Genomic DNA, 22671 nt, shown 5'->3' on the forward strand with positions numbered 1-22671 from the left:
ACGTGAATGTCAGTCCCAGGAGGACTGGACAGGTGAACTTGGGGATGCCAGTGGTCTGGACACTTCGCCCGACACTGGCTTTGTCTCACCTCCTACCGTGGCTACGGAGGAGGGGCAACCTATAGTGTGGTGTTGATGAGGGCAGCCAAGGCCTTGGGCCTTGAGCTCCCCGTCGCGGCTGTGAGGACTAACCTCCTCACTGAGGTCCTTAAGCCGCAGTCATGCTCAGCTGAGCCTCTGCTGCCATTTAACGAGGCCTTGACCGACGTTCTTTTGGGCACTTGGTCCAAGCCCGCTACAGGTTCGCCTGTAGATAGGAACGTGGCCAGACGCCACCGCCCGGCTCCGGGTGACCCATGTTTCCTGTCCACCCACCCCACCCCCGAGAGCCTGGTCATCCAGCCCTCCAATTCCCAGAACGCATTCCCGTCGGCTCCGCCGGACAGGGAAACCAAGAGGTATGAGCAGTACGGCAAAAGATCTTCTCCTCCCTTAGTCTGGGACTGCGGTCTTCCAACACCGCATGCCTCTTGGGCTGTTACACCCACTCTCTGTGGGATACGGTTGCGGAAGTGCTGCCAGAGTGTCCGTTGGAGGTACGGGCCAAACTCGGCCAAGCCCTTGTGGAGGGCCGGGATGCAGCCAGATATTCTATCCGGTGTGGGCTGGATACCACCGACTCACTAGGTAGAGCGATGGCAACGACAGTGGTGGTCAGACGTCACGCCTGGTTGAGGTCCACCAACTTTTCGGCCGATGTCCAAAACACACTGATGGACATGCCGTTTGATGGCCGTCGCCTTTTTGGCGACAAGGCAGACCATGCGCTTGAGCGCTTTAAAGACTCCAGGGCTACGGCCAAGTCCTTGGGCCTCTCGGCCCCGCGCCAGCAATCGGCTGCCTTTCACTCCTTTCGTGGCCAAAGAAGGGGTGTACCCACACGTGCTGCCAGCCACGCTCCGCAGGGTAATACACAACGCGGTGGCGGCCGTGGAAACCGCCGTGGAGGCGGTCGGGGACAACGGCGAGGTCAGTCCACACCTTCCCCCGCAGCATCCGCCTCGAAACCCTCCTAGTCCGTGCTTTCAGGCCCATGTGACGCCAGTGAGGGGCAGGGTTCGCCATCACCTCCTCCACTGGCACACTGTCACGTCGGACAGGTGGGTGCTGCAAATCGTCCGAAGGGGCTACTCCCTCCCCTTTGAGGCGACCCCTCCAGCCATGCCACCGCAGTACCACCGAGTTTCGGGGGATCATTTGCGGCTTCTGCAGGAGGAAGTTACGGCCCTCTTGGCCAAGGGGGCCATCGAGCGCGTTCCTGGGCCAGAAGTAAGGTGTGGTTGTTACTCCCACTACTTTCTGGTACCCAAGAAGGGCAAAGGGGGCCTACGCCCTATCTTGGACCTACGGAACGTCAACGGCTTCCTCCTGAAGGAGAAGTTCAAAATGCTGACACTGGCTCAGGTCTTAGCTGCCCTGGACCCAGGAGACTGGATGGTAGCTTTGGACTTGCAGGACGCTCATTTCCACATCCCCGTCCTGCCGGCCCACCGGCGCTACCTGCGGTTCACGGTTGGCCACGAGCACTTTCAGTATACCGTGCTCCCCTTCGGCCTTACCAGCGCCCCACGGGGGGGTTCACAAAGGTGATGGCGGTGGTCGCAGCTCATCTGCGCAGGTTAGGGGTTTCAGTCTTCCCCTACCTCGATGACTGGTTGTTGAAGGCAGGCTCGCCCCAAACAGTCGTCAGCCACCTCCAGACAACGGCAGACCTCCTGCACCAGCTGGGGTTCTCCCTCAATGTGCCGAAGTCACACCTGTGCCCCTCTCAGAAGCTCCTCTTCATCGGAGCGGTTCTGGACACAGCGCAGTTTCGGGTTTATCCTCCCGAACAGCGGGTCCGGGATATTCAGGCTCTGATTCCACTATTTCAGCCTTTATCCCGGGTCTCGGTCAGGTTGACGCTCCGGCTTCTGGGGCTGATGGCCTCCTGCATCCTATTGGTGCATCACGCCAGGTGGCGGATGCGGGCTCTGCAGTGGGACCTGAATTTTCAGTGGGCCCAGCATCAGGGCAACCTGTCCAACCATGTCCTGATCTCGGAGGGCACTGCGAGACAGCTGCAGTGGTGGCTCACGGACCGCGATTGGGTCAGCGGCAGATCCCTCTCCCTTCCCCAACCGGAGCACGTAGTTGTGACGGATGCGTCCCTCCAGGGCTGGGGAGGCCACATGGGAGAGGCGGAGATCAGAGGCATCTGGTCTCCGGCGGAGGCCCGGCTCCACATCAACCTTTTGGAGTTGCGGGCGATTCATCTAGCACTGAAAGCATTCCTCCCCTCTGTCCGGGGGAGTGTAGTGCAGGTGTACATGGACAACACCACCGCCATGTGGTACTGCAACAAACAGGGCGGGGTGAGGTCGTAGACCCTTTGCCAGGAGGCTCTGCGCCTCTGGCAGTGGCTGGAACGCCAGGGCGTGACCCTGGTGGCTCAACACCTGGCAGGTTCTCTGAACGCCAGGGCGGACAAGCTCAACCGTCGGTGCATGATGGATCATGAATGGCGTCTGAACTCGGACGTGGCGCAAGGCCTCTTTCAGCGATGGGGAGAGCCTTGGTTAGATCTATTCGCCACCAAAGAGAACGCGCAATGTCATCAATTCTTCGAGTTGAAATTTCCAAGGCGGCACTCGCTCAGAGACGCTTTTCGTCGCGAGTGGAGTTGCGGTCTATTGTACGCCTTTCCGCCTATACCACTTCTGCCCAGAGTGCTGAAGAAGATCAAGCGCGACCGGGCCCAAGTCATCCTTGTGGCTCCGGACTGGGCACGAAGGTACTGGTATCCAGAGCTACTCAGTATGTCAGTCGATCCCCCGGTTCTTCTGCCTTTTCAGGAGGACCTTCTGTCGCAGCAGCAGGGGAAGGTCCTCCACCCGAACCTGTCCAGTCTCCACCTCCATGCTTGGAGATTGAGCGGCGACAGTTGAGGCCATTTGACTTGCCTCCTGAAGTCTGTAACGTCATTCTGGCAGCCAGGCGTCCCTTCACAAAGTCGGTATACGCCTGCAGGTGGAACAGATTTGTGGCATGGTGCACAGCAAAGGCCGTGGATCCTCTTGCTGCCCCTCTCTCTGAGGTTCTTCTCTTCCTTCTTTCTCTTGCCCAGCAGGGCTCTGCTCTGGGCACTATCAAGGGCTACCTTTCTGAGGCTGCCTGATCAACCTTCTTTGTTCAAGTCCCCTATTTTAAACAGATTTCTAAAGGGCATCACACACACGTTCCCTCCTGTTCCGTTTGTGATGCCTCAGTGGGACTTGAACCTTGCTCTTACATTTCTGATGTGCGCTCCCTTTGAGCCACTTCACAACTGTCCTCTCCGCCTTCTAACTCTGAAGACTGCTTTCCTGGTTGCCATCACCTCTGCCAGGAGAGTGAGTGAGCTCCAGGCCCTTTCTTGTACTCCTCCTTTCCTTTCTGTCCATCCGGACAAGGTTGTGTTGCGTACTAAGCCATCTTTCCTGCCCAAGGTTGTCACAGCCTTCCACATCGGGCAGTCCATCACCTTGCCGACCTTCTTTCCGCCTCCGCACCCCTCTAAAGAGGAAGAGCGGCTCCACCGTCTGGACCCAAAACGTGCGCTCTCATTTTACTTGGATCGCACACGCCAGTTCCGGGTGGATGACCAACTCTTTGTTGGTTACGTGGGTGCTAAGAAGGGGAAAGCGGTGCACAAGAGGACCATCTCCCGGTGGATCATCTTGTGTATCCAGGCATGTTACTCCTTGGCTAAAAAGGAGCCCCCTGTTGGATTGCGGGCTCATTCCACCCAAGCCACGGCAACTACAACTGCCCTGGGATGGGGAGTGCCCTTACAAGACATCTGTCAGGCAGCTACGGGGGCCTCGCTGCACACGTTTGCAAGACACTATTGCCTCGACAGCCAAGTCTGGAGGGATGGCTTCTTTGGCCGTTCTGTCCTCCAGGACTTTCTGGTGTGATTATTGGTTCGCAGACCCACCACCGGGGTTGGTATTGCTGGGGTATCTATTCTAAGGTAAGGAATCTATCACTAACGTGTCTCTTTCAGATGCACAAGTTACTACTTGTGTAACGATATATCTGTAAGAGACATTAGTTAGTGATAGATTCCTTACCGACCCACCCATCCTCCCCGTTCTGCGAACCGATATCTAGGGTTAGGGTTATCCCCTTTCAGGGCCCTAGTTTCAATGGCACCAGTGTTGGTTTTTAAAATGGCTCAGCGCTTCTGGCGCGGAAAAGCTGTGTCTAAGAACGGACGTCAGCACGCGAAGGGGGCGTCTAAGTACTTTGACGACGTCATCACGGCGCCCACGACGCCGACGACGGACGCGGAGCCGCAGACGACGACTACCGACGCGCAAGGGTACTGCTACGCAAAAAATTTCCGGATCCAGTCTGACGCCTGGGGATATTCTAAGGTAAGGAATCTATCACTAACTAATGTCTCTTACAGATATATCGTTACACAAGTAGTAACTTGTGCGACGACCTGTCAAGCAGGTCTTGACATTGCAGGCGGCAGTGACACTGTGATGTGAACAAGTGCCCACTGTGATGAAAGCCAGACTTGCTGGAGGGACAAAAGAAGGATGCAGGCATGGGTGTTGGATACATCTGCTTGTGACAGTGTAGGCCTCTTTAAAATTAATAAAGTCATTGCGTCCAGCCCACAGGTGTCAAGGGCACAACTACACCACCCCACACCCAAGACCTTAAGTCCCTGTCCTGGGAGCATGTTCATATCTCAAACACATTGAAATGCTAATAATGGGCTGCAGATCTATCTTCCAGTAGTTTCAGGCAGGGCAAAGGTGGCTTTTGAGAAGTCACTTTTCCAAACTATGTATCAGAAATCCAACTTTACCAGTGAATTGGGCATGCAATAATATTTCAGGAAGTTCAAAAATTCAATGTGTAATTGTTTCCGAGGCAGAGATACCATTTATTAAACTTAATATTGTACCCCATTGCCTTCCTAAGAAACAGCCAACCTTGCTACAATGAAAATAGCTTTGAGGTGCTAGTCACTGTAAGGAAATATTAAACATTAACCTTTGCATGTCCTACTTTTAGGCACCTTGCACCCTGATTTAATGGACAGTAAAGCTTATTTAGAAGTGACATCACAATATTTAAAAGGAGGGTTTCAGGCCTGTCAAAAGCACCTGGATATTCTCACACGTGATAAGAAGCGCTCTACAAATCTACTGATTGATTGATTGACAGGTCGAATTTGCAGTTAAAATCAACAGAGCCAGGCTACTGGTGGCAGGCCTGTAGTCATGTTTACATTGTCACTGTAGACGATGGAATAATGGGTGCTGCAGTAACCTGCAAGATCGAGGCTCTATATGAATTGAATTTTAGTTGGTTAGTACATAAGACAGAGACAGATTAAGGTTTGTAGTGGACTCTCACTCTCTGAAAAAGACATGAAAATTAAGTTAAAATAATTGTTGTACAAAGATTTTTATTTTTGTGTCTTGCATAACAAGTTCTGTGGTCACCTATATGGTATGACTATTAGCTGTTTATAGCTTGGGAAATGACCCTCCGGTAGGTCCCTCCCCTCCCCGCTGCAGCTCTGCCGCTGTGTGCCACTACCTGGTGTCTCCTGACCTGCCTGCTGCCTGCCTGCGGCTCCTGTGATCCGGTCCTGTTTCACCGCCCGTTCTCCTGCTTGCCCGTTTGCCTGCTTGCCTGTGGGCCAGCCCCCCTCCCCCTTGACCCCGCGCTCCTCCTAGATCTCCCGCCGCTGCCTCCCCTGCGGCCCGCCCCCCTCTCCTCATTCGTCGCCTTCCCTGCTTCCCCCGCCTCCCAGCTGAACCCCCCTCCCCATTCCTCATTTAAGGCGGCTGCTGCGAGGTGAGGAAAGCGACCCTTGACCCTCCGGTAGGTCGCTCCCCGCACCGCTGCAGCTCCGCCGCTGTGTGCCACTACCTGGTGTCTCCTGACCTTGCCTGCGGCTCCTGTGATCCGGTCCTGTTTCGCTGCCCATTCTCCTGCTTGCCCATCTACCTGCCTGCCCATTTGCCTGCTTGCCCGTGGCACCAGCCCCCCTCCCCCTTGACCCCGCGCTCCTCCTAGATCTCCGGCCGCTGCCTCCCCTGCGGCCCCACCCCATGCTCCTCATTCGTCGCCCTCCCTGCTTCCCCCGCCTCCCAGCTGAGCCTCCCTCCCTTCCTTCCCTCTAATGCCGGCCGCTGCGAGGCTGTTCAGCGAACGCGCGCAGCGCCGAAGGCGCGCCTAAGGCAAGCCCGTCTGCGCCCGTCCGCGCCGGTACTGCGCCCAGCGCCACGACCCCTGGACAACGCACCATCCACAAAGCCCACAAAGCCCACATCCGGTACGACACCAACACCCTCACCGCACTCAACCATGGATGACCACTCAGCTGCCACAAGGCCGCCCCCAAGCGCACCCACGGCCCCTTCAACTGCCGGAACTGCAGCTTCTCCTGCATCATAAACGCCGAGACGCCCGCCACGACTGAACCCAACCAGCTCCGATGCATCCTGCTCAACACCCGCTCCGCACGTAAACACGCCGTCAAGCTCTGGGACCTGCTCGACTCCACATCACCAGACATCGCCTTCCTGACCGAGACCTGGATGAACGAAGCCTCCGCCCCGGACATCGCAGTGGCCATCCCCAACGGATACAAGATCACCCGCAGGGACCGCACCAACGGAGTCGGCGGAGGAATCGCCATCATCCACAAGAACACCATCAGGGTCTCTACCAACACCTCCGACACCCTCAACACCGCCGAACACATGCATTTTCAGATCCACACGGACCCCAAGACCACCCTAAGAGGCACACTCGTCTACAGACCACCAGGACCCTACCCTCAATTCTGCAACTCCATCGCCGACTTCATCAGAACGCACGCACTGACATCCACCGACTACATCCTCCTTGGAGACCTGAACTACCACCTGGATAACAACAACGACAGCAACTCCTCCACCCTGATCGACAACCTCACCACCCTCGGACTGACGCAGATCGTCACGACACCCACCCACATCGCCGGTCACACGCTCGATGCCATCTTCTCCTCCAGCCCCCACGTTGCCTTCAGCCACGCTTCCAAACTCACCTGGAAGACCACCGCTGTGTCCACTTCACCTTCCAGAAACCCGTCTCACATCACGGCACCCTACAGATACCCCGACGCCGCTGGGGCAAAGTCACCAAAGAACTACTACAAACACACCTCGCACTCAACCCACCGACCCCGAGGGGGGGGCCGGCACCCTCAGACTCTGGATGGAAGAGTGCACCAACACCCTAGCCCCAAGGAGACAACACACCCACAGCGACGCCAGCCAGAGAGCCAGCTGGTTCACCCCGGAGCTCCTAGCCTCCAAGCGCACCTGACGGAGACTGGAAAACACCTGGCACAATGAGAAAACGCCCGACAGTCGCGCAGCCCTCAAAGACCCTATCCCCAACCACCACCACCTCATCAGGACCACCAAGAAGGCCTCCTTCAAGGACCGACGTGACAACAACGCACACAACAGCAAGGAGCTCTTCAACGTCGTGAAGGAACTCTAACACCCCAGCTCCTGCACCAACGACATCCAGCCGTCACAGGGCCTGTGCGACACCCTTGCCGCCTACTTCCACCGCAAGATCAGAGACATCCACGACAGCTTCAACCCTCGGACCAACCCCGCTAACCCCACCATGCCGCTACCACCGATCCCCACCGACCCTGACCGCCTCACCGCATGGTCGAGCATGACCACCGAGGACACCATCAAAACCATGAACACTATCCACTCAGGCGCCCCATCCGACCCTCTCCTCCACCACATCGTCAACAAGGCTGACAGCTCCATCGCACCCCACCTGTGTAACATCATCAACCTCTCCTTCGAGACCGCGACTTTCCCTGAGATCTGGAAACACGCCGAGATCAACGCCCCACTGAAGAAACCCAAGGCGGACCCGAGCGATCTCAAGAACTTCCGGCCCATCTCCCTGCTTCCGTTCCCGGCCAAGGTCATCGAAAAGATCGCCAACACCCAGCTCACCCACTACCCAGAAGACAACAACATCCTCGACCCCTCCCAGTCAGGCTTCCGCAAGACCCACAGCACCGGGACTGCCCTCATCGCCTCCACAGACGACATCAGAGCCCTACTCGACAACGGCGAGACAGCAGCCCTCATCCGCCTGGACCTATCCGCCGCCTTCGACACAGTATGCCACTACACACTACGCACACGCCTCCACGACGCAGGGATCCGCAACAAGGCCCTGGACTGGCTCACCTCCTTCCTCTCCGACAGAACCCAAAGAGTCCGCCTCCCACCGTTCCACTCAGGAGTCATCAAGACCATCTGAGGCGTCCCACAAGGATCATCTCTCAGCCCGACGCTCTTCAACATCTACATGGCACCACTCGCACGCATCGCCAGACATCACGACCTCAACATTATCTCCTACGCCGACGACACCCAGCTGATCCTCTCCCTCACCAAGGACCCCCTCACCGCCAAAGCCAACCTCCACCGTGGTATGCAGGCTGTCGCCGACTGGATGGAAGAAAGCCGGCTCAAACTGAACACGGACAAGACGGAGATCCTCATCCTCGGACCCAACCCCTCAGCCTGGTACAACTCCTGGTGGCCCACGTCACTGGGCACCGCCCCTACACCAACCAACCACGTACGCAACCTGGGAGTCATCCTCGACTCTCCTCAACCTGCTTCTACACCCTTTGCATGCTCCGTAAAATCTACAGATGGATCCCTACAGACACGCAAAAAACCGTCACCACGCCCTCATCAGCAGCAGACTCGACTACGGCAACGCCCTCTACGACGGAGCCCCGTCCAAGCTCATCAGCAGACTTCAAAGAATCCAGAACGCCTCTGTACGCCTGATCCTCGAAGTCCCCCTCAGAGAACACATCACACCGCACCTGAGAGACCTACACTGGCTCCCCGTCGACAGAAGAATCACCTTCAAACTCCTGACCCACGCACACAAGGCACTCCACAACTCCGGCCCAGAATACCTCAACAACCGACTATCATTCTACGCACCCAACAGGAAACTCCGCTCTGCCGACCTCTCACTGGCCGCCGTCCCACGCGTCCACAGAACCACCTCCGGGGGCAGGTCCTTCTCCCACCGCGCCGCCAAGACATGGACCTCCCTCCCCCTCTTCCTACGACAGACAGAAGACCCACAGACCTTCAGGAGACTACTCAAGACCTGGCTCTTCGACCACTAGCTGCAGCCTAGCCCCCAGCGCCTTGAGACCCTCGCCGGTATGTAGTGCGCTTTATAAATGTTCTGATTGATTGATTGATTGATTATTAGTAGACACAAACTGACTCCTCTGCCATGAGGAAGTTCCTCACTTGGAAAATTATTATAACTATTACTGCCCTTCACTTTTAGAAGATTGATTGAAACAAGTTTTTATACTCAATAAGGCCACTTTACATTCAGGAAAAATGACAGCAGGACATGCGAAAGAAGGATATCCATTCAAATTCTTCATATTTAAGACGAAAGAAGGTTTAAGATACTAGAAAGCTTTTGTGCCGTTTGGCGTATACCCTAGGGGCACCTGACAACCCCACTATGGAATAACCTGATACTTTCAGAACAGGTGTCTCGAGCAGGTGGCACTGGCAAATGGTGGGTATTGAGGGATATGTGCTGATTGCATTGGCAGACCGAATGCCCCCTGCAAAACACAGTAGTAGGCTTCAAAACCTTTAAACTAAAAATGTATTGCAAGGCTTCTAAGGTACCCTTCATTGGTGCCATGGGAATACTGCATCAATATGTTTGCACACAGAATTAATTATGTCAAAAGTATCAGTAATTTCATGATGTGGGAATATGGCTGTATTCTGATTTTTCACCCAAGCGTTCCTTGAAAGGTGGTAACTACAACAGTAATCGGTAATACGGCACGTGATTCTAGAACTGATTCCCTAATTTTTGTTTGAAATTCTGTTTATTGAAGTCAATCAAATCGTACTTGCATATCGCTGCAGTGATAACAGTAAAAGATCAGCACAAAGTAGGGTGAAGAGTATACCAGAGGGGCTTGAATCTACCCATCAGTTCAACCCCTTCTCCATCAAACCTAGTGAGGAAACATGTTCCCTGATTTTGAATAGCATTTTGTCCATTGACAATTGCAGGGTCGTAGCTACAAACAGTGCAGGAGGTGTTGTGACACCAGGACCTTAGAACGAGAAGGCCCTCTGCACTTCATTTAAGGTTTCCTTTCACTACCTGCGCAGTAGGTTGGAGGGGAATTTCCCTTGCTTTCATTGGAGCCCATGACACACTATTTATCCATTGGCCAATACCACAATTCTTAAAGAGGGCATCCAATTTAGAGAAAAAAGAATCATTCTCTTTACCCACTTCGTCATATCTAACAATTACCAACGAGAAGCTTTCTAGAATGTTGTTTTGCTTGATGTTGTTAGGTCAGCTAGGGTTTTTAGATGTACTGTAACATAATTCGCCTGATGGCTCATTTAGGTGCTGTAAGGAGGAAGCTGGATTGATTCTTAGCAATACTGAAAGGATGGATTTACTCGCTAAGGCTCAGCGAGTTCTGAATGGCTCGAATCTCTGCAGAATACAATATTAAGCTGTGTTTAGATCATAGTACTGGCCAGTACTAGTTCAAACTGTGTCTAACACAAATGCAGTGCATATCTAATAAATGTCCAGATGTGTGGTGTGGTAGGAACTCAGGAGCATATTTTTTTTTAGCTGTTTTGAGTTATGAGTGTTGTCTTTAAAGCTTTCGGTCTATTCATATAACACCGGGGCTAGACATCAAGAGAGCCAGTTCTCAAAATTGGTTAGGATCCTGCTGGTATAAGAGCATTACTGATTTTCCAGCTCACGTGCTACTTTGCTAATTTCCTTAGTGAAAGAGCTATGTTCTTAGAGTATTAAAAAGCAGGGCTTCGTTTTTGTTTCAAGAGTTTGGCATAAAAATGATTTTTTTCTGCTAGATCGGTGTTTTGGTATAAAATTGTTATTGGCATGAAGTAAGGCAGCCATGAGTTTGAGAAATTATTGGTCTTGAATTGGTCCAAAGTCACAATTTCTGTTAATAGACAGTTGCGGGGAAATTCTGTGTTTTCATACTACTTGCTTATCGATGTAACCTTGCTAGGTGTGCTTGGAAAATAAAACATCCTGACTTGCAGCCTAGACACAGATATGTCAATATACTTAATCCCTAATCTTCCACATAATCTGCAGCATCCATTCCCCTTCAACAACTGGCACCCATATACTGTTGTTGTGACGCGCCTCAAGTCGCATCTTCATTCTGCCTGATCCCTATATTTCTATACTTTACCCCACACACTATTCATCAAGAGGATCTTTTTTCCAGTACTCAAGCTATTTCAACCGTTGGACCCACATGCTCTCAGTGCACACCAAACCTCTTGGGCAACACTATTACATTAAGAAATGCACAACTCTGCCAATGTGCCGTAATCCTTACAGGTAGCGCCCTACCTTTGCAGACAAGGGACGCATGAATATGTCTACCAATGCTTCACAACTGATAGGAAATCATTTTATTCCAGTATTGAAACCCACACATAGCTCTACCAGTGTTTTCAGTGCTACCCAACAGCACCAACCTCTATACCGGCACTGTGCCCACACATAGGTATACCAAACTTGGTCTACAACACCCCTCTCATCTAATACCACGAACAACGTTTTGCAGATGCTTTCAGAGCACTGGGAACTAAACACTGCTAAGTCTAATGTACTCCAACCTCACCTGAAGATTGCCTGCTACCTACTTGATTTATGAGACCAACCTATCGCTTTTCCAAACCATCCCAGCACCACTGTGCAGCAGTCCGTCTCATTCCAATGCGGAGATCCAGAAAGCACATCGAGCCTCTCTTGGCCCATGCTTCCTTATTACTGAAGCACTGGGTATACACAGGGCTGCCAACATGCCTGTCAGCGGACCAAGGAGTGTGTTGGTGACACAATTGCTGTTCACCCAGATCGGTCAACCTAGAGATACAGTTGTAATATGAGTATGATGATGTTTTGCAAGATTTTAGTACCTTTTTGTAAACCTCTTCATTAAGCCAATACAGAACAAATACTATGCACACAGTGTAACTCGTGCACAGTTGTAACAAACCACTTATTTTATTTCCATGAGGCCGCACAGATGACATTTTACCATAATGAGATCCCCACGAATTGTAAACACCACTGAGATATCTGCAAGACTGCTCTACTTTGCGTGTTTGCTAAATAATGTTGAGGTGCCTTGGGGTCATTGTACATATGAACTTCCCGCTCATAAAATACCCTCAAAATGTCTGGTTGCTAAATTGAAATCTCCTCTCCAACATCCACAAATTCACCTTTCACCATCTGCACCTTCTGCCTCCTCTGGCGTACTGCTAAGATCCAAGAAGATCAACATTTTGCTCCCCTGGAAAGCTTTTTCTTTCTGATGACTGCTTTTGAAAACAGAAACTTCTGTAATGCCTCACGTTTTTAATGAGTGGCATTCTCCTTACTGATTCCCAGATGATCCTTTTTTGGGTAGCTTTTTTGCTGTAACAACTCCCATAATATCCACCTTGGTTCCGCCGAGAACCCCAGAGAATTGACATTTCTGATAGATACATCTGCCAGTGGATTCCTCACGTTGTGAATATCCCCTTGCGTCAGCAACGTTCGGAAAACTCTTTTGTAGCACGCTGGCGTGGACGACGTCACAGGAGCACGGCATCGCGCGCGACTCCGGCTGACGTCACCGACTCCATATTAGGCCTAAGTCGGCGTGATGACATCAGTTCCCTTTTTTCCGCGTCGTCGACTCTAACGGTTTCTTGGGATCTACGTTGCTGACGCAGGGGGATATTCACAAGGTGAGGAATCCACAGGCAGATACTGTATCTACCAGAAAAAGCGTTACCGAAGGTAAGTAACTTGTTCTTCTCTAACACTTCTCTAAGATCCTCACCATTTGAGAACAATGGAAACCTTAAGATTTACTGGTGCGATGCTCTGAAATCGTCATCCAGTCTTTGATTCAGTTGTACCATGGCATTAACGCTGCAGTTATTGAACTTCTGAATATTCTCATGGGCTCTATCCTGGACAAGGAGCTTGAATGTGCCCATACCCATCTGTTGAGTTATTCCCTGCATCTGTTTATCATTTGCCACCAGTCGCACCTCCAGAGCCTTGAGTTTGCTTTTCACTGACAGTAGCTCTGCACTTGCTGCATGAGAAAGGCCTTTCCATATGAGACAGCCAGTTCAACTGTTGCACCTGAATTATTTTTATTTTGTCGCCCCTCTTGATGAGGTCTGTTAGTTAAAGAAATCACCTTTTCCCCTCTTGGGCTTCCTCTCATTTTCTTTAACTGTGTTCAGAGCAGTAGCTTCTCCCTGTGTGGAACGTAAGTATACTGGCTCAAAATCTACAATACCAATATACAGACTGTCTATAGCTGCTGGGAATCTCCAATAGAGAATCAAGGATTAAGTTCCTAACTCCACTCAGAAGCTCTAGTCATCTCCATCTTCCTGTGTTACTTAGTAGACAGCAACATTCACCCACCTTTTGACCTGCCTCAGTTCCCAAATTCCTATCTGACAATCTTTCGTGTGCCAATACATGTATGTTAATATAGTGCTTTGCCATCCGTTTTACTGGCCAATTCTAAGGGTAAGAACACATTCTCTGTGCACACCACCTCCAGCAATCTCCACTGCGGCACGGCTTCTGCACGTCATAATAAAAAAGATCAGTGTGAAAGTTTGGGTTTACTGATGTTTTGATTAGAATGTTGATCACTTTTCAGGAATTCTTTAGGAAGACTGACATTAGTTGGTCCATATGTTTTACGGATAGTGAGACAGCTTAGAGTCCAGATGAATTGAAACACTGTAGTTTGAAGTGTATTTAAGGGCATTTACTTGGACAAACCCCTCGTAGGTTCTACAATTGTTTTAGCTTTGACCAGATAATGGCGAGTTGTCACTTTGTTGCAAGTCAGGTAACTTACCATTCTTCAATTCATAAATTGGGCTGCACTCTTAATGGTAAATATAAACAATCATTCACTGTTTAAATCCTGATCTTCACAGTATACAACAATAACATTATTATTTTGGTCAGCCAGCCAACGTGTTTTGTCCAATGGCTTTTGTATTCTTTTATTTATTTATAATATTTTTATTTATTGGCATTTAGACGTACAGAACTTCGAATGTACATCGAGTAGTATCAAAGAATACAAGTGTTGAATAGCTTATAGAAGTGAATTAACAATTTAAAAAACAAAATAAAGCAGAAGCATAAATAAATTGACTATATGCACAAGAAAACACATCACATATTCATAGCCAGGGGTAGGCTTTGGTATTCTTCAAGGCTCCAGCTGTAAAGCCTCAAAAGGACCAATCAGTTCAAGGTGCATGAGTTCATGAATCACATATGGTAACAGTGTTAAATGACTTCTTTATTTGTTCATTAGCGACACATGGTAATGACCTTCGCTAACAATGTTACGCTGTGGGTTTTTTTTTTGTAGGGAAAAGTAGGATGTATTCGCATTGGACATCTCCAGCAGGATGCACCTGCCTGAAGTTGTTTGTACTCATTGTGATTGATCTGATTTTCAGACAAAGAGTAATCAGGAGGTTTATAGTTAGGGAGGGACCCACATTAAGATCAGTTAGTAAATTTGTTTAAATGTCATCATAGATCAATGACATCTTCTAATGTTGCGAGGCAGCTGCACCAAACTCTGTACGATATGGGCATTAACTTTGCAGGGCCATAGGATTAAAGGCATATTCAGTAAGAAGGCCTTCATAATTAATTTCTGAATATGAATAGCAGAATGAGTGTCCTTTAATAGGTATTTTTTTTAGACGTCCATATCTTGCCTAAACCGTTTTAGTGACCAGTAATTGAGCAATTATTGTCCCATAGTGCAAGCCAACAGTATGTTGTTATGTTAGAATTCTAGTTTGTCATTGCTACTTTCTAGTGTTAACGTTGTAGCTGTGTGATTGATCCGCAGGTGTGGAGGGGGGGGGGTGTTTAACAAAAGTCTCAAATATCTTATTCCCTTGGTCTTACGTACTGAAATTAGGTTTAAACTCTCAACAGCATTTTTCCTTTTTGATCTACCACGGAATCCAAAACCTTTGATGGTAGCAAAATAAGATTACATTAATATATTGGACCCTAAATTGACATTTCTATAGATTCATTCAAATGTTGACACTTTGTAAATTTGCGTCCAATGTCGCAACCCTTATACGTTGATTTTGTGTCCCATAAATACCTGTTTTTGGTTTAACATTTTCTGTTGTCTCCCATTTCTACCTAATTTGTCTCTATCTAAACTCAGTGCAAATGAGTATACAGCTATATTCAAATACATGACAGATGGAGCATCCTCACTTGTTCAGAAAAGGGGGTATTATGGCAAAAAAAAACAGTGGAACTGGGGTGTGCTGTTGAAAGAAGGCCACTGATTGCCGTGTCTCTGTGTTCCTAGGGAGTTAAAGACTCAGAACGCTTCAGCTCAAGATATGAAGGCTGCCGTGGAGAAATATTACTTAGAAAAGGAGCGGTTGGACAACGCCCTTCCTAGCTCCATCAGCATTGGACCCTTCTTTGTGAGTATTGATGGTGCGAAGCAGCAGTTGTCTCGGAAGTGCAAGACCCTGACCAGCACCATTTTGGAGTTCCTGGCCAAAAAGGTGACCAAAGAAGTGGAAGATGTACGTATACGGCATTATAAACTTTTTTTTAATATGATACATATATTTCACAAGTCATGCTTGTGCAAAGCCAGTGAAAATCTTACAGTGCATACAATTTGAACCCTTGACTGTGCCAAATCGCCAGTTGTGGCTGATTAGAGATGTCTGGTCGGCCATTGGTCAAGGCTTCCACTGTCATCTGTTCCAACGACCACTGCCTCTGAACACTTTTTGCACCATAGTTGTTGCTGGTATATTGGCTGAAATATGTTTTTTCATTATACTTAAACGCTCAGGATGGTTAGTTGAGTTAAATGGTTGCTGTTGAAATCTGATGTACTTTGTGGGAAACTAACGAGGTTGAATGCCTGCAAGGCCCACTCAGAATGCCATCCTTCCAAAGTCGGTGAACTGAGTGCCATGAACTTGGGTAAAAGTAACACCAGTTGTGTATAGAACCTAGAAACCACTGAATTGTAGTATTAAGAGCTAAATATAAACCCAGTTATTATTATTAACATCACTCTTATTTCCCAGACTCGCAGAGAGGTCACATTTGTTGTAGCATATTAATTCTCGTAGCGCGTCAAAAAAAGGACAGTATCAGGTTGGCTGAAAGTGCCTCCGGCAGGGCTGGATTCATGCCAAACATAAGTATACATGAAATGACTCTTTTACATAGTGGTACCCTGAAAATGTTGCATTAATATGGCAGCCTTGGACCAACTCGTGTTAGTGCTACAGTCCATGCAGGAAAACACTGAGTTGGAGCTAATTGGTAATGCTAAACCGTGATGTCGCATTTACCCCCCCCCCACCACTGCTCCCCCCGGCAAACTTAGGAGCCGCTCCGGGAGGGAGTAGTTCTACCTACCCCACTGGGTGGCACACCTGAACAGCAGATTCTGAGTGGCCCAGTGTTCCGCACATGGGATTACAGAGTGTGGTTTATACGAGGCCTGGTTTAATTGAGTGTGAAAATGCACCTGATAAAACCACAAGTAGGGCATATATATTTCACATTTGTCAGAGCACTTGTAAAATGTCAGGATAAAGGCCCTGGATTTAGGAGCTACATGAGAGAAAGGAACGATTAATTCGGATCCTTCATGTAACTTCTTATCTCGGGGCCTTCAACTCGTATTGTCCAGATTCGACGGGGGTGGACATTCTGTGCATAATCATTAAATCTGGTTTATGTATCTTCCCATTCAATTCTAGGCAACTTGCGCCGAGGCCCACGTCCTGCCGAAGTAAGCACCTGCTTGGTATCTTTTTAGGTTACTCCAGTACTGGAACTTTCATAGATTCCCATAGCTTGTATCATTCCCCGTCGTCGGAATGGGAGCCTCGGTAAATAATACATATATATATATATATATATATATATATATATAAATATATATATATATATACATAGGTAGATAAACCATAAGAGGTATAAAAGAGGAAAATAGGCCTTGGCCTCATTCTATTTTGTAGCTTATATGCCTCCTTTTGTGAAAAGACCCTAATAGAGCACCAACCAATCAGATCAGCCTCACCCTCTGGAACCTTCCTGAGAAAGCTCAGAGCCTGAGATTTTCTACCGCACGTTGGTGATAAGGAGCCTCCTTAGAGCTCTGCTCTAGTTTTCTTCTTGAGGTATTTTTCTTCTATTCTTGACAGGATTTGTCTGTGGAATCTTTTAAATGGCTGACAAGGAAAAGAAAAGCCTTGTCAGGCCTTGTGCCACTTGTTCTAAAAAACGACTTTTTGCTGAGGATGAACACAAAGACTGTATATATTGTTTATACCCAGACCATAAAGTGGCGGATTGTAAGATCTGCAGGACCTTTTCCACGAAGACCCTGCGTGACCGTGAGGGGCGTCTGTTAACTTGGCTGCAGAAGATAAAGATGAGAGATGGTGTTATTTCAAGTGATGATGAGGATGCTTCTTCATCTACTTCCTCGCGACGGTCACAGAAGAGGGGTAGGTCATCTGTGTCAGTTTCTTCTGAATCCCCCTCTAAGGCTGTGCATGGGCCCTCTGACAGGTCTGGCAAGCCTTGTCCCGGGCGAATCTCCTCACGCAAGTGAAAAGAAGAGGGAGGGGCCGGTACCTCAGGTACCAAAGACAAAGAAAGGGGGTGATGGCTCGGCCGGGCTACCCCATCAGGCTGAAGTCTCCAAGCCTTTCAAGAAACCAGCTGTTGAGGCTTCTTCAGTTGGCAAGGCTAAGGTGTCTAAGACATCGTCGACGACGGCTTCCACATCGTCGTCGAATTTACCGTCGACGACTTCATCTCCTTTACCGTCGATGAAGAATGTTCCGTCGTCCAAGGTAGTATCGTCGACGATGACGAGGATGACACCGTCGACGACAACAACGTCGACGACTGCAGCGTCGACGAGAACAACCCCGTCGACGACGGCCTCGTCGACGACGACAATGGTGTCAACGGCAGTTCTACCGTCGACGATCTCAACGACGGCACCGTCGACGACGGATTCGTCTACGTTTGTGAGGGTACAGATCTCCAGGAAAAGGCGAATTACCCCGGATATGACTTTGCCTAGGAAAGTAACTCCTTTGCCTCCGGCCTTATTGTTGGACGAGGAATTTACCGTCGACGACTTCATCTCCTTTACCGTCGATGAAGAATGTTCCGTCGTCCAAGGTAGTATCGTCGACGATGACGAGGATGACACCGTCGACGACAACAACGTCGACGACTGCAGCGTCGACGAGAACAACCCCGTCGACGACGGCCTCGTCGACGACGACAATGGTGTCAACGGCAGTTCTACCGTCGACGATCTCAACGACGGCACCGTCGACGACGGATTCGTCTACGTTTGTGAGGGTACAGATCTCCAGGAAAAGGCGAATTACCCCGGATATGACTTTGCCTAGGAAAGTAACTCCTTTGCCTCCGGCCTTATTGTTGGACGAGGAAGAGTACTCTGAGGAGGACGATGGTGTCTTTAGGGATGCTTATAGTCCATCCCAACTGCAGGTCAAATACCATGACTCTGAGTCAGACAATGAATATTATTATGGTCAGGAACAGCTACAACAACAAAGCCGTGTTCCATACCAGGAAGCTCCGGATCAACGGGGCATGGTCTCAATGCCGGTCACTCTTCTAGAGGACTTACGATCCATGCTGGATGAATATCGGCACAGGGATGCATCAGGCCTGGTTGAAGGGCAGACACAGGAGCGACCAGGGTTGTCTGCTGCTCCGTCTTTGCCACTTCCGCAAGTGCAAGAGGTTGTAGACGTTCCCCAGCGGATGGAGCCTCCGCGTGTAGACTCTTCAGATGATGACCAAGGAAATACTCAGGCTCCAGATCCTGATGTTGAATGGGACAAATACATGAATCAGGACCCGGCATCCCCAGTACCGGATTTGATAGACTCGCCTCCGGCGGACGTGGTAGGTTTTCACAACCTAATGGAGATGGCCACGTCGCGTTTTAAGCTCGCCATGCCTTCTACTTCGACGGATTGTTTTCTCTATGATTTTAAAGAGCCCTATCGCAAGGCCGTTTGATCCATTTCCATCGTGGACCACATATGGGAAGAGGGAAAGAAGGTGATGCAGGCGCCAGCTACGGTCATTCCTGTTCTCCCGCGTTTGGAGAAAAAGTATAAGGCGCCGGATGACAGTCCAGCTTGCTTTATTGGGCAACCACGACCGGATTCGGTTATATCACAAGCAGCGCAACGGAAGACGCGCAATCCGTCGGCTCCTCTAACGACTCCACCTGACAGGGACAGAAGACGGTTAGATAACGCTGGGAAGCGTTTCTCATCTATAGCTAGTTTGCTGGTTAGGGCTTCCAATGCCCTAGCAATCTTGGGTCGTTACGACCGTCAGATGTGGAGCGACGTTTCTGCCTACCTGGACCAGCTTCCTGACAATCCCAAAGCTGAGGCCCAGAAGATCCTGGAGGAGGGACAACGCTCCTCATCGGAGATAATAGACTGCGCGATGGACATCGCTACCACTGCTTTCTGCGCTCTAGGGGGAGCAGCGGTTCTCAGGAGACAGGGTTGGTTGCGAGTGACTTGGTTTCGTCCTGAGGTCCAGAACAGGATCATGGACTTACCCTTTGATGGAGACATGCTGTTCGGGAAGCATGTTGATGACACTCTACAGGGAATAAAGAAGGACACAGAGACGGCTCGGTCCCTGGGCAACCTGCAGTATAGGAGGTCACCTTTCCGTGGAGCAAGGGGAAGAGGCTTCACAGCGACCAGAGGGGGTTACCAACAGCAACGCTACTCTCAGCAGTCGCAATCGTACAAACCGCAGTACTCTAATCAGTATTCTCAACGGCAATCGCCATCATCTCTCGCCAATCCTCACGTGGGCAACAAGGGCGTCAAGGCAGGGACGCCTCCAAGCGTCAATAGCGGCCTCCTGACTCTGCCGACTGTTCCTCCGCCCCATGTGTCACCAGTGGGCGGCAGGATCTCTCAACATCTGAACAACTGGGAACAGATAACATCGGATCAGTGGGTATTGAACATCATCCGTCATGGACACACATTAGAGTTCCAGGATATTCCACCTTATAGAGCTCCCCACGCCACCAATACGAGACATCTAAGCCTTCTGCGATTGGAAGTTCAGTAAATGCTACAAAAAGGGGCGATCCAACGTGTCCCTCTATCTCAAAGAGACGAAGGCTTCTATTCCAGGTTTTTCCTGTTTCGAAAAACGAAGGACAAGTGGCGTCCGATCCTGGACTTAAGGGAGCTCAACACCTATCTCGTGAAGCTTTCATTTCAGATGATCTCACTCCAGGACATCTTGCGCCTCCTGAATCCAGGCGACTTTATGGCAACGCTAGACCTAGAAGATGCCTACTTCCATGCCCCGATCCACCGAGCTCACAGACGTTTCCTTCGCTTCACAGTGGGCAAGAGTCACTTCCAATTCATGGTGCTCCCGTTTGGATTAAGATCCACGCCGCGGATTTTCACGAAGGTGCTGGCCCCGGTGGCAGCTTTTCTGAGAAGGCAGTCAATAGAAGTCTTCCCGTACTTGGACGACTGGTTGCTGAAGGCCCCATGTTATCAGGCGGCAACAGGGGCAGTAGAAACATGTTTGCGTCTGTTCGACCAACTAGGTTTCCAGCTCAACAGGGAGAAATCGGTCCTTCGGCTAGCCAATTCAGCAAAATTCCTGGGCGCACTTCTCGACACTCATTCCTGCAAAGCCTTCCCATCGAAAGAGAGGCAAGCCAAACTCATTTCTTCGGCCCGTCTGCTTCGGAGGAAGCATTCAGTATCAGTCAGGATGTACACGTCTCTTCTGGGGTCGATTTCCTCTTGTATTCAATTGATTCCGCACTGCAGGCTGCGAATGCGGCCTTTACAGGAACAACTAGACCTTCGGTGGAGACAAGTGGACGGTTTGTTCAGCGACAAGGTGACCGTCACCCTACAAATTAAACAGGCGGCTGCCTGGTGGGTAAGGGAATCTCACCTCTTGGTGGGTCTCAGCTTCAGGATGCCTCCGGCTCCTCGCATCATTACAACAGATGCCTCCCTTCAAGGTTGGGGAGCGGGCATGCAAGATCTCCAAGTCAGTGGGCATTGGATGCCAGTTGAACGTCGTCTTCATATAAACGTTCTGGAGCGGAGAGCCATTCGTTTGGCTCTGTTGGCTTTCCTTCCAAGGATAACAAACTCCTCCATCCTAGTGTGTACGGACAACACCACAGCTATGCACTATGTCAACAAGCAGGGAGGCACAAGATCGCCGCAGCTTTCCAAGGAAGCTCAGCTACTGTGGGAATGGGCAATTTCACAGAAGATCACGCTCATGGCAGAACATCTCCCGGGTGTGTGCAATACAAAAGCGGATACACTAAGCCGCCTAAAAGCGATTTCTCATGAATGGGAATTGGACGATTCCGTAGTTGAGGAGAGCTTCGCCCGCTGGGGTACTCCAGCGATCGATCTGTTCGCCACTCCGGCAAACAAAAAATGACAGTTTTATGCAAGCAGGGAACACCATCGGGGATCGCTGGGGAATGCGCTGTTGATGTCTTGGTCCGGCGCATTTGTTTATGCCTTTCCTCCTTTTCCCCTGATCCCTCGGGTCCTCAGGAAGCTCAAGATGGACCGATGCAAGATGATTCTGGTGGCTCCCTCCTGGGCTCGCCAGTTTTGGTTCACGGAACTCCTCCTTTTATCTCAGAACCATCCCATACATCTCCGGTCAAGCCAATTCCTTCTGTCAATGTCCAACGGCCAGGTTCTCCACCCGAACCCGAACTCACTTCAATTGGCAGCATGGCTCCTGAGCACAGAGAGTTCCGAGATCTAGACATTTCTGACGAATGTAGAAACATCTTGGCTCAGGCACGAGCTCCTAGCACGAACAGGACTTATAGAGCAAAGTGGAAACGTTTCTATTTATGGTGTCAGCGAGAAGGAGTCCACCCTTTTTCATCAGCTCCGCATCAGTTCTTGCCATATATCCTGTCATCGGCACATGCAGGCCAGACCCATTCTTCCATCAAAGTCCACCTGGTGGCAATCTCCAGATATAGACGGACAGGTTCGGGTCCTTCTCTTTTGTCGGCAAGAGTCATTAAGCAATTCTTTAAAGGACTGTTTAGAGTGTTTCCGCCAGTCCGGCCTCCACCTCCTGTATGGCATCTAAACGTGGTCCTGGCTCAACTAATGAGGCCTCCATTTGAGCCAATCCATAAGACTGACTTAAAATTCTTATCATGGAAGGTGGCTCTTCTCCTCGCTCTTACCTCCACAAGGAGGGTGGGGGAACTACAGGCTCTGACCATCAAGGAACCCTTTTTACAGTTCAAAAATTATA

General features: G+C 50.0%; 1 protein-coding gene across 2 annotated transcripts in view; it reads left to right on the top strand.

Annotated features, from left to right (window-relative positions):
• The window catches only part of DNAH1 (dynein axonemal heavy chain 1), a 1443760-nt gene that overhangs the window by 213448 nt on the left and 1207641 nt on the right, over positions 1-22671 (top strand). For both annotated transcript variants that reach the window (XM_078661462.1, XM_078661463.1), the window contains exon 15: positions 15623-15848. In XM_078661462.1, coding sequence (XP_078517588.1) covers positions 15623-15848 — 226 coding nt within the window. The remainder of the gene's footprint in view (positions 1-15622; positions 15849-22671) is intronic.

The sequence above is a fragment of the Lissotriton helveticus genome, chromosome 9 (assembly GCF_964261635.1).
Source record: "Lissotriton helveticus chromosome 9, aLisHel1.1, whole genome shotgun sequence".
NCBI lineage: Eukaryota > Metazoa > Chordata > Amphibia > Caudata > Salamandridae > Lissotriton > Lissotriton helveticus.